This window comes from Cryptomeria japonica, chromosome 7 (assembly GCF_030272615.1).
Source record: "Cryptomeria japonica chromosome 7, Sugi_1.0, whole genome shotgun sequence".
NCBI lineage: Eukaryota > Viridiplantae > Streptophyta > Pinopsida > Cupressales > Cupressaceae > Cryptomeria > Cryptomeria japonica.
In genome coordinates this window covers 790,302,307-790,315,977 of record NC_081411.1, presented here as the reverse complement: position 1 = coordinate 790,315,977, position 13,671 = coordinate 790,302,307, and the positions used below count along the sequence as shown (strand labels likewise).

At 36.3% G+C, this 13,671-nt stretch overlaps 1 protein-coding gene across 1 annotated transcript in view; it reads right to left on the bottom strand.

Annotated features, from left to right (window-relative positions):
* Nucleotides 1-13,671, bottom strand: part of LOC131068951 (nardilysin-like) — a 250,475-nt gene that overhangs the window by 113,496 nt on the left and 123,308 nt on the right. The window contains exons 10-11 of the mRNA XM_058004237.2: nucleotides 11,100-11,256; nucleotides 5,748-5,903 (exon numbers count right to left, since the gene is read on the bottom strand). Of these exons, the coding sequence (XP_057860220.2) occupies nucleotides 5,748-5,903; nucleotides 11,100-11,256 (313 nt within the window). The remainder of the gene's footprint in view (nucleotides 1-5,747; nucleotides 5,904-11,099; nucleotides 11,257-13,671) is intronic.

Sequence of the window (13,671 nt, the reverse complement as noted above, 5' to 3'; positions counted from 1 at the left end):
TTCCAAAAGTTGATGTTCCTGGAAGCTCCAAGCTGCTAAAACCTACAAGCTTGCTACTGGTCTGAAATTGGAGGCATAGGAATGAATCCAAATGATAGACAAAATGCCTTTTCATCTATTCTGAGGTTACTATTTGGCCTTAAAATGCATAAAATATCCTTGAGGGTCGAATTCCTCATTATGAACTTGGCCCCCTTTTAAAAACAACTTAAGTTACTACAATGGGGGGCACTTTTACTATTCATCTTATGTTTCTCTGTAACTATTCACCTTTTACTATTCAAATAAGGCCAACCTAAGTATTTGAATTTTAATCATGAATGCAACTCCAATCTGGAAGGCTTGTAAAGCTCCAAGCTAGGCTCCACAACCCTCGGTTGGGTCCCCAAACCACACTGCTGACGTACGGGACCCTAATAGTAGGCCAACCTCGGCTAAAGTCTGAGGTGCCTAAGAAAGGGACATTACAATATCTGTCTGAGTATGAGTGGAGGAAAAATAACTATAGAGATTGAAGTCGATTTAATCTGGTAATGCAAATCATCGTCTTCCCATTTGTTCGACGACGGGATAGAAAGCACTAAATACTTGTGTTGATTTTTAAGTTAGGCATTGCCATCATAGTCCTAAGTTGCCATACATCTATGCAATACAAATTTCAGTTGTTTGCTCCTTCAGGAACTCGACCTGATTGTATTTCTGGAAGTGGATAAATTGAGGCATAAGTAGTTCTAGGCTAGTGAAGGACAAACATCACCTTATTCCCGTTTAGACATCTTGTTGCTGTTCTATCCCAGATTTTGCTTAAGTATATTTGTTTACAAGTGGGATGTGGATTTATTACAGTGTTGTTGCTAATTGTCTACTCTACGGGATGATGTGTGTATGCTTGGAGGGACTGTATTGTTGGCATTTGCATGAAGATTGCATTAATGATATGATATGTTGTCATTCATGTCAATTAACCAGTAATGTTATTGCTGATATTGCTGTTAATATTGATATTGTCTTGTAACCGGTAGGAAGAGCTTTGTGAAAGACATTGTAAACCGGTATGTAAGGTTTGTGAGTTGAACCGGTAACCGGTATAAGAGGTTAAACCCTACCAGTTGTTTTTAGTAAATCCTAACCGATTAAGGTTGTTGAATTGGTTATGTTGGTTTATGATCTAATGATGAGCGGTAATGATGACGACACGTGTGAATCATTGTAGAAAGACAAGTTCAAATTGTTTTGGCGCATTTTTGTCTAGGGAATGAGCAAAGTGTATTGCATCTGATGTAAAGCGTGTGATGAGTTACTGAGTCCGATGAAGCGTTGATCAAGGAGCGGTTGGAGTTTTCTTGATTAATGTGTACAGATTGCTATGTAAATCCAACGGTCATACTTGAACCGATTTGTTTGTAATCTCTATCAGAGAATTAGGTTTTTGTTGCGTTACCGACCTAGTTGATTTGTTATAAGGTCGATGAAGTTGTTTTGTAAAAGGTGTTGGCAGAAATCATTTGAGTGTGTGGTAGCCGAACCGGATAATGAATTTGCAGTTTAAGTAAAGGCAGATGGAAACTTAAAAAGGATCTGATCAAGCAAGTGTAGTGCTATTCAGACAGATCAAACAAAATCATGTTGTTTTCTAACAATTACAGCAGAACTGAAATCCCCTAACCAAGTAAGCTCTAACAAGCTTGGTTACTTCTTAAATCCTCTAACAAGGTGATCTATTAGCTTGGATTCTCAAATCCTCTACCGAGGTTACTCCTAACAGGGTACTTGCTTCTAACAAGGCATTTGTAGTCAATCCCTTAACCGAGTGATTCTTAACAAGATCAGTTCTTAACAGGACTTTTGTAAAAGCTTTAACAGGCTTGGCTCCTAACAGGGTGAACTTCAGAAAAGTTCAGATAGTTATCTTGTGAGTCTCATCTCACCGTGGTTTTTACCTGTTTGGGTTTCCAGATCAAAATGTTTGTGTCATGTGGTGAATGTTTTTGTGGTTATGATCTTATGATTGATTTGTTTAACTACTTAACTATTCTGATAAGGCATGATAACCAGAAGCATTGAGAAATGAAGTCTGTTGACATATGATAAAGCATTTGGATGTTTACAAGTTTAAAGTTGTTTACTGTTAATTTGCTATAACAGTCAACCGGTTCATATTGGTTTTTCTTATGAGATTTTATCTTGACAGAGATATTTTATTGATAAGTTTACTTTGTGTGATTGAGATTGAGATTGGGAAAGTTTGTATCATTCTTTCAATTTACTGATTCACCCCCCCTCCCCCCTCTCAGTAATCAACCGGATACTTATTCTTTCATCATACCATCATGTACTGCTGTTGCCAGATCAAATATATTTTCTGAGCTCTGTGATAACACTTCAGATCAGTTCGTGTATCAAGGGGAGCAATTGGAAGTCTTCTGCAAATTAATGGAATGCTTGCTGATTAATATATGCCCGAGGGTAAACTAGACTCCTGAATAATAAATATTTAAATTAATGGAGTTTCTTTATTTCTGTTGATTCCATTCTTTATCCTATGAATGCATTTCTATTCAGCTTGTGAAGATAATACAATTGAAACTTGCTCAAAACACAATTAGCCATACTCTTACAAACTCAGAAAACCACATCATTTCAAAATTGAAACTATGAGAATGATAAAGCTTAAAAAGTTGGGTCAGTCAACACTCATGAAAATGTTGAAAAAAAGATATCTCACATTATATCATATATTATATGGTTTTTTAAATTGTTGGATTTTGGACAATTTTTTCCACTGAATCCAAGTCAAACTCAAAACATAGCTTCCCAAGTTTGTGTCTAAACAGTATGGGTACATGATTACATCCATGCTCAAAAGATGGGAAAATTCCCCTCAATGGTTTCACTTTGTTTCATTTGTAGATGGAAGACTGCTAGAATTTCTAGCCTAATTGCAATTTCATTGAAATAAATAAGTTGATGAAGAATATTCAAAGAGAGATACTAAAAACATAACAAGGTGATCTCGGGTCCTTTTGTTCCATTGAATTCTTCCAACCATCAACCAAAATATTGAATATCCCCATAAATTTTAAGAAAACAAAGTTAGGGATACAAAGATTGATAATAAGCACGCCCGTGAGTTTGGAAGAGTAGCCAACATGAAGTTCAAAGAACCAACTACAGAAACTGTTGACATGGTGTATATGGATAAAATTAGCATGGAAGGTGAAGTACAACTAGCTGTAAATACAATCGTACTCATTGATAAAAGAGCCATGGTGCAGTTGCAAGCCAATTGTAAATAAATGGTACTTTTGCTAATTAAAATGAAGCATTGACATAACAAACAACTTCAAAAAAAAAAAAAAGATATCTTAACCACGTGGTCCTTCACATAATTATTGAATGCTAATGTTGATCATTCACTGCTTTTCCATTGTTGACCACACCTCTATTGTCAAGCATACTTCATTGTTGAGTGTAGTTCCATTCTTCCATCTAGTTCCTTACCTACCATACACTCCCCTCCCCAATTAACTATACACCCATTGACAACATAGAGCCTGCAACATACACCCCATCCCCTAGTCATGCATGCTTCTCCTAGATTGAACATATGACCGACTCTATCAAGTGTAAAGTGTTCTACTGGCACCAAATGCCTCCTTTTATATTTAACCATACAAACACTATGTTACAATATATAGCTTCCTACCATTACCACTGTAGGACTTATTCCTAGAATTGTAGCATCACCTCTTAGTGCACCCACCATGCAACCCCTCTAAGTTATATTCTAGTTATAAACACTTACCAATGGTTGTGCCTTAACCAATAGACGTTCATCCTTCAAATGGCACCTTCATTGTCAGGGCAGGCCCTTGATTTTATAATAGGCACCCATTGTACTAGCATCGTATTTAACATTATCCTTAAATATGAGAATCCCTTTACTTGTACTAGAACTTGTGCTTTTGGTAGTTCTATTAGTAAAAAGATAAGTTGACTTCATTAAAGAATTGGGACACGGCTGAAAAGACATGTGCAGCACAATGTGTATGCAATAGATGTTGGGGATTTGCTAAGAAAAAAATTGGTTTCAGTGGCTTCGTACGAAACTGCTGGCTCCGATAAGCAGCAATTTCATGATTGTTGGGGCAGCATCACAATCAACTAGACAATTTCATTCAAATGTGGCAGTTTTGTCATCGTACAAAATACTGGTTCTGTCATGTGCTCTAAAATGGCCAATAAAACTTCGATTTCCTCTTCCAAGCAGTTTTTGATAATGTTTGAGATGCCTAACATGTGTAAATACCCAAAGAGGCACAAGAGAAGCAGTTGAGTTGAATTGTATTGAATTCTAGTGAAAGTAGTAGTAAAAATGTCTAACAAAGGTAGTTGTGATGATCTTAGCATAGTTCAAAAACTCGAGACTCAGCCAAACTCAACAAACCCAACATTGAGTCAGACTTGGTATTACCAACTTTTGAGATCCTTGATAGAAGAGTCCAACTCTATTTAACATGTGTTAACACCCAAAGAGAAACAAGAGGGTTTGAGTTGAACCGTATTGAACTCTATTAGATTTAATAAGCTCACTTGAATATCACTGACAAAGTGCAGTATTAAAAGTCCGTAACAGAGAACTATTCGAGTGATCTTAGGCATAGTTCAAAACTTAAGACTTGGTAAAATTTAGCTGACCCAATGTTTTGACTTTAACTTAGTGATTCAACAAAAACTTAACAAGACAAACAAATTCAAAAAATACTTGAACTCACCAACTCGGAAAAACAAAGCAAATTTTTCAAGAAAAAAAAATCGTTAACTCGCTAAGTTCACCAAAACTTGGCAAAACTCGTATGCTCAGCTACAGTTTTCTCATTGTCTGTTTTGAATCATAGCTACTCATAAGTTTAACAAGTATCAATGAGTTTTTGTGCCATGATACTGGAGACTGAAATAAGTTGATTTCAAGTTGATTGCATATCCAAGTGGCCTGAGATTGTATTTCCCTTTGAAGATGGTGGGTGTTTAGCCTCACTACTGCTGGAGTTAGCTCCCAAAATTCAAGCTGTCTAGGTAAATCCTTGAACCTTCTAATTTGTCATGCTTATTGTTCTCATATTCCTTTTAAGTTCACTATTGTCTGCATGCTTATATCCTTCATAAAGATAGGTACATGGTGACTAGAAGTGAGGCCTAGCTTTCTCTAGTTTACAGATCGTAGTGAAGCTTATTGATAAGGCATTTATTGTAACCAAAAGAAAAAATGTGCACATATCCAAAGACGGCCAGTTGAAAGATTAATAAATTTTGCCTGGGAGATGAGTAAGCTTGATATATGTACTAAGTTACTAACAATTTTGAATTTAGTTTTCAAATGAATAAACTCCATTGTGAAATTGCTCTTTATTGTATACCAACAAACTCTTTGAACAAAGAAAACTACAACAGAAATGCTTTGAAAGAAAATTCTGACAGTTAACACACTTGAATTTCATTTACAGGATATTTATTGGTTGATTCCTATATGCAAATTACCTTTTCTCCCTTAATTCATGACTCCTAAATTTTTACTTTAGCAGAGATGGGTTATTACTTCACCTTGCTATTCAATTACAGCATTAAAATTCCAACAACTATTTTAAAGTCATAATAATATTACAAACTTATGATAACATTAGATGTCTTTAACCAAAAGTTCCCTATCAGTATTGTCAAACTTTCAAATAGAAAGAAAGTCTACATACCAGGAGATTGTTGATCAAAAGATTTTGTCAATATATCGACTCTCATATTCTGAGGAGTAAAGAAACTTAATGTATGTTCAATCAGCATTGGGTCCCATATTTCAAACGCATATTCTCCATAAAGAATGTGCTCTTCCGGGTATGTCAACAAGCTCTCTAAACCAACCAAACATTATAATCAAGTTAGCAATAAACCAGCTAAACATTAACTTATATTACGTACACAAATTACTAACAAACATGATTAGCTAAGAAAAGATGTAAAAAAGATTAGATCATTGTTAGTACAGAATATTTTAATTTCTTAAGCGAATGTAATTAAATGTTGCATACTTTGCAGAAACTAAAAAGTAAATTTAAAAAAAAAACAGGTTTGTGTTACCATTATGCCCATATTCTGAAAATGAAAGGAAAGAAGGTACATGACAAAGCTTCCTACACTAAAAATTCTCAGTGTTGGGCAAATTTTTAATCTCATAACAATTACCGAAAGAAAAAGCAAATATAAACATAAAATAAACACTATATCATAACACAAGTGTATGTGGCGAAAACCCTTACAAGAGAAAAATCCCACAGTCCAAAGGAGCCCAATGTATTATTTAGTAATCAACACAACTACAATACGCTTGTAGAGCAAGCCTTCAAAAGAGTATCACCAACCAAAGATCTGGAAGACACCTGACAGCTTAACAATATCTACAAAACTCTTCATGCAACCTCTATCCCAAGCACCATATATATACAACATACAATAAATGAAATTATCAAATGGTAATTAGAATACCATACGCTGAAACCACCCGAAAAGTGGCACCCAAATCGTTAACTTAGAAGTCCAATCCTTCCACCTATGTAATCTCCCATTTTTATTAATTTGTGATTGTGGAACAAAGGAACAATCCCTATCTCCAACAAGCTAAGTCCAAACCTAAGCCTAACACCATTTTAATTTTTTTCTCACTTGCAGGTTCCCTGTAATGTCCCCTAGTAAATATGGTCAAACGTTAAAAAATATTAATTATTTTATATTAATATCCCATTCATTAATATAAATAATTAATATTACATGCTCATATTATTAAAGCATTTTATTAACACCGTAACTATCTACTCAACTATCACGGGAAATAAAACCAACTTTTGGTTAATAAAAGGATGGCGTCAGAAGATGGGAGGCATGCCTGGAGAAGAAGAATTGAAACCTGTGTGTGGATTATTACACACCTCGAAGCACATAAACCTTTCCTCAGCCATTGGCTGGCCTACTAGTCTCATGGTTTGGAGAAAAGAAATTAGTGAAGGTGCAGAGTGATGTTCATCAGGAGAGTTCGTGGCATAGTAGCGGATATGTGTGTTCATACACGTGAGTTAGCAAAAGCTATCACGAGGTAGTAGAGGACTGGGCAACGGCGCTAACACACATTATCTTTTCGCGCGTGAGAGTCCCGCACAGCGACAGTGATACCGCCTCTGTGTCTAGGAAACCCGATAACGGGTTGAAGTGTGAAACGAATATCTCCGCAGTGGGGTGTCAAACCAGTAGAACCGCGCAGGAGATGGTGCGGAACAGAATTTAACGTGAACACGTGAAAGATCGGGAAGCCAATGATAGCACTCTGAACACCATAGAAACTCGGGGAATTCGATCAAATGATATTCATATTCTGGTAAAGTCATTGAAAGTTAATGCATCTATATCGAGTTTGGCGGTGCGTGCAAATCTTGCAACGGCAATCACAGTCTAATCATTAGGTCCACCATAACAGATATCCCTCTCCTCGCTCTGTATGGAATATTTAATGTATGAGAATAATGTTTACCCAAGTCTACTATGTTATCAGAATTGATTTAAGATACTATGCGTTTAATAGATAAGGGAGACTCCAACTTTAAGCTGTATAAAAACGTTTAATACCATTGGTTGTGTTGTGTAAACAAGTATCCGTTTATATTGAACCAGTCCTTGCTAGGGAATTTTATAGTGGTATCAGAGCCTAGAAATCTTGCCAGCCTGTAGGGTGTTGGAAATTCATGAAAAAATCTATGCACATTTGAGTATGCACCACAAAAATTATAATTTTCGGAATACTAGGGTCTGACAAAACAGATATCAAAACTCTCCTTTAGCACAAAGTAGCTCTTCTATTCAGTTTGAGATTGAGGATAGCCATACTGAAACTGACGAAGAGATTATTTTTGAAACAAACAGTATGGGAGAACCAGAAAACAATAGGGATCTCATAACAGCTTTAATTAGAAGTCAACAAGATATGCAGGACAATGTCAACAAAATGACTAATTTAATGACCCAATTTATTAATCAGCATCAAAATAATGGAAATAATCAACATCATTATGTTGGGGCAAACAATGAGGGAAGAGATGAGTATTCTGTCAATAATAATCAGCCGGAAAGAACAAGAACAGCTAGACCTTTTATGCCAACTTTCACTGTTAAGAATGTGCAACCAGAAAACGAACCAGCAATTAGAGAATTACAAGATGAGATACACCAAGATTGGTTATTATCAAGGGATGATTTTAGGTCAACAATGACATTTAGAGAGTACTTGGATGTCAAAATGAAACATAGGCCAAGAGGACAGCAAGGGCATAACAGTGAATTACAGAGGAAAATCAGTAAGATGTCTATCCCTTACTTTGATGGGTCGGGGAAAACCGCAACTAGGGCTTGGATGCAGAAACTAGACACCTACTTTCAATTAAATCCTATGCTGGAAGATGAAGCAATCAAATATGCAGCATTACATCTTGATGGTGTAGCACACGAATGGTGGCACCATGGGCAAGTAACTTTGGGTCATAATCAGATTATTACATACGTTGAATTCACTGAGAAACTTATTGACAAATTTGACTCTAAAGATCATGAACTTCATCTAAAAGATTTAACTCAGCTTAAGCAATTTGGAACTGTTGAACAATACATTTCTAAATTTGAAAAATTGGCAGTTTTGGTAACTGAAATTTCAGATAGACACAAAATTGTGATATTCATAGATGGATTGTCTGATTCGCTCAAAGTTTGGGTCAAGTCTTTGAACCCTCCTACTTTACAAACAGCTATTAAAAGAGCAAGAGAATTGGAGCCATCTTCAAAAGGGAAAGTTTTTAATAAAATACCACCACCTAAACCTGAAAATGACAAACAACCTCTCAATAAAGATAATTTCCCTAAAAACAAGTTAGATAAAGAAGAGAGGGAAGAACTCAGAAGGAAAAAACTATGTTGCAGCTGTAGAGAATCATGGCAGCTAGGACATAGATGTTTGGGAAAGGGAAAAATTCATTACATTGAGGTTATGTCAGATAGTGACGATGAAGAGAATGTTGAACCTAATATAGAACCTACACCACCGAACACAGAATCAGAGACAGGTACTAAACATGGAGAAGGGGTAATAGCATCTATGACAGGGACACCTCATTATAATATTTTCAGAGTTAGAGGAGTTTTGAATGGGCAGCCTGTGGTTGTCATGCTTGATAGTGGTTCTACTCATAATTTTATAGATACAGCTCTTGTGGAAAAACGCGGATTGCAAACTAAAAAACATAAAGGTTTTGATATTAGAGTAGCAAGTGGAACTAATTTGTCCAGTACTCGTAAAGTTCCTAAATTGAGTATTACTCTTGGCAATTATACTGTTACTGATGATTCTTATGTGATTGATTTCGTTGATACTAATGTTGTTTAGGGCATTCAATGGATGGAAACATTAGATGAATACACTCGGAGTTTTAAAAGATTGGAATTTTCTTTTAAGATTGATGATAAGAAGGTAGTGCTCCGGGGTATGTCCAACGGTGGTCCCAAGATTGTTAGTGCTAAAAGGATGGAGGCTATTTTCTGACATGGAGATGTCGCATGGTCGTCACAATGTTTAATTTCCAACAAGGTATCAAGATTTGAATCTAAACATTATCAAGATGATTTGTTGAAAGTATTAGATTCACATAATCTGGTTTTCAGTGATATACCTCTGGGAGTTCCACCTGACAGAGGATTTGAACATACCATTGAGTTAGAAGAAGGTGCCAAACCCGTTATCACAACGCCTTACCGACATCCTAAAACATTCAGAGATGAAATAGAAAAGGCAATTAAGGAACTATTGGATATGGGGCATATCAGGCTCAGTTCTAGTCCTTTTGCATCATCAATAGTACTGGTCAAAAAGAAGGATGGGACTCTTCGCATGTGTATAGATTACCGTGCTCTTAACAAGAAGACAATCAAAAACAGGTATCCAATTCCTCGAATTGATGAGTTGTTAGATGAATTATATGGTGCCGTTTATTTTTCTAAAATTGATTTGAGGTCAGGATATCATCAAATTAAGTTAAGAGAACAAGATATCCATAAAACTGCTTTCCGTTGTCATTATGGTCATTATGAATTCTTGGTTATGCCATTTGGGTTAACAAATGCTCCGGCGACATTTCAGTCTTGCATGAATCATACTTTTAACAAACAATTGAGGAAATATTTGCTAGTTTTCTTTGATGATATATTGATTTACAGCAAAAATTGGGAAGAACACTTGAAACATATTGATATAGTTCTTGGTATTATGGAGTCTCAATCACTGTATGCAAAGGCTTCGGGAAGGCAATGATAGCACTCTGAACACCATAGAAACTCAGGGAATTCAATCGAATGATATTCATATTCAAGTAAAGTCGTTGAAAGTTAATGCATCTATATCGAGTTTGGCGGTGTGTGCAAATCCTGCAATGGCAATAACAGTCTAATCATCAGGTGCACCATAACAGATATCCCTCTCCTTGCTCTGTATGGAATATTTAATGTATGAGAATAATGTTTACCCAAGTCTGCTATGTTATCAGAATTGATTTAAGATACTATGTGTTTAATAGATAAGGGAGACTCCAACTTTAAGCTGTATAAAAACGTTTAATACCATTGGTTGTGCTGTGTAAACAAGTATCCGTTTATATTGAACCAGTCCTTGCTAGGGAATTTTACACTCCCCTTTAAATTTTTTTATTTTTTCCAATTGTTTTTTCTTTCCCTTTTCCATCCCTCCTAATTTCCTCTTTCTTTTTCCATAATTTTTGGGCGAAGTTGATTTCATCCTCCAGGCATGACTATAACTTCCAAATTCCTTCGCTGTTCAGTTCCATCCAACCTTGACTCTCCGTTCATTCTTCTCAGGAGTCTGAATCTAATGAATTCAAGGAAGCTGCTTCCTCAGTAAGCGGTTACCCACCCTCCATAGAAATTAAAATGGTCTACATGTTCATTTAACACATGACGAAATTTTAGAACAATTCACAAAACAACCAGAAGCAATAGAGGAGAACCTGCAAGTGTTGCTGCATAGTCATCCTGGGCCTGTTCTTCTGCGAACCGGAATTCTAGATTTCCAATATCTTGAAGCTCCTTAAAAACCCATTCTTGTGGAGCTCCTTCACGCAGCAGCTTGATATACTGGTACAAAAATTCCATCACCTCCATGACCTAAAAAAACAAACCTCATTTTCAATTGATTCTTCAGCAAACCAGAATAAAATAACCTTAAAGTACAATTTTCAGCAATTAATAGTAATTTCATCATGTTAAACAAGCATCAGCTAATCCAAACAGGAATTGCAGTTCAATCCACATCATAAGGCAAGGCAGATACAGGTATGGGTGTACCAGAAGATGTTTGGATTGGAACATTGTGTACATGATGAGAAACATAAAAAATTAATTAAGTACTAAACAAAAAGCACCAACTAATGGGAATGGAAACCATGGAAATGCAAGATCAAATTTCAAGAATGACTAGGAAGGGAGCCCAGATTACAGAGCAGATGAGCACGATTTGAAACCCATGTAATGGATATGATTAATATCATAACATTAGTGCAGGTATGTTAGCTCAGGATGTTGGAACTAATTGCATTAATCATAATGAATTAAGGCCATCTACAAGGATTTTTATTTTTGACTGTCATTTTATACTTTATAGCATATAGCCCTACAAACAAGACCTTGGAAATTTGAGAGAGTACCACTCTGTAAATATTCTATGATAGTTAGATGGATCGCATTTTGAAATAAAACACAAATGGTGGGCATTGAAATATTTTGATTATATCATTCTCATATTCTATCTGGGTGACTACATGTAATTTTGTATGTTAAAAATAAATAGCTTAGATCCTCTCTCAACCAATTTGAAATCCAAATTTTGTCAAACCACTTACCTTCTTAAGCATTCCAAACATTTTCAAGCTTGTTACTATGATCAAAACTAAAGTAGTGTCATGTTACACATTCTAATATAGCAAATGTGACAATAAAAAAGTATGAATAATTATTCTCCTAATTACCAAAAATACAATAATGTGTACATGATATATTACCTTGATTATGTGGTTTTGCTTTGAACAGTTTCCTTGATAGTGCATGTTTATAAATGTAATGGATAAAATATATTTGAAAGCTAGAATTGAGATAAGCATCTACAATGGGGTATTCAACTCTTCCCTTGGCCCTAAATCTGTTGAAAGAAATCTGCTCCCTTCATTTTCTTCTTTCTTCAATGTGAATGTGATAAGTATGTCTAAATGAGCAGTTCTTAAGTTTCTGTTAAGATTTATTTCAATTTGAAGCTTTGTGTGTCATACTTTATACTGAATTTCAAACTTAAACAGAGACCCATACCCTCTCCGGTACTTATATCCCCACATCCAAACTGGATTCTAATGATGGCAACACATATGGGAACATCTCCAAACATCAAAAGGCTTCAAACGAAGTTTCTTTGCACCTTTATACATCTCTTGGAAGCATCCCTTCAAAATTTGTGAACTTCCTGTTAAAGTTTCTCAGATTTATAATATAAAATATACTAGTTTTTCCTCAGGTACTAACATCTGGTTGCAAAGAACTAAAAGAACTAAGGAAATAATTTATTAGACATGTAATATTCTACTTTTGCATGCAAATTTACAAGTTTACAGAGGTGAAGTTTTTTATCAAAGCCAAATGAGATACTAGTACTAAGAGAAGCAATAATAAGGCTTGAGATGTCTACATGCATTGAAGTTAATTTTACCAATTTATTGAAAGCACAGCCATTTCTAGGCACCCACACACCATTCTTTTGAAAAAACTGCATCCTCATCCCAATCCAAGGTATTTAAATTTACATGATTTGTTTAAAATTTAGTTGTTTATGCCATGAAGATCATTACCAAATATCAATATAATTGAAGGAGCACAGGAATGCATCCACATGATATTTTTAGCAGTCCCAGGCCCATCCCCAATCTTCACTGAACCCTAAGGAAACATTCCAGAACTATAAAGCTAAGTTACCGGGTTCAGTCCCCTAGACCCCTGGTACTGGTCCGGTACGGTCCAGGTTCGGGGTTCGGGTTCGGTTCGCCTGTGGTTCGAACAGGGTTCGTGGTTCATAGGCCTGGTTCAAACCAGGGCGAACCCAAGAGGACCCAGGGTCGAACCCAAGAGGACCCAAGTCGAACCCAGGGGTCTAACAGCCCAAAAATGGATTTTTTTTTTGCAAAATTTAATTTTTTTTGAATTCCACCACATAAAAAATTAAAATTCCAAGAGAGAAGCACAAGTCTGTACGAAAGAACAAGTCAAAAAATACAATTCCCGTACGGGAGAATGCACCTTGATCAAAATTTTGACTTCTTTGGCCTTGTTCTTGACGTCCTAAAAAAGCAAAAAAATGATGCACGCCATGGAGTTCCATGTGGGTTTGAAGGTTGTAATTTGGTGTTGGCAGCGCCCCTTGCAGGGTCAGGGGGAGCGCGCCCTGGGCGCTGCCCCGGGACCCTCCGAGGGGCGCTGCCCCTCGACCCCACAAGGGGCTCTGCCCCTCGACCCCGCTGGGGGCGCTGGCCCCAGACCCCT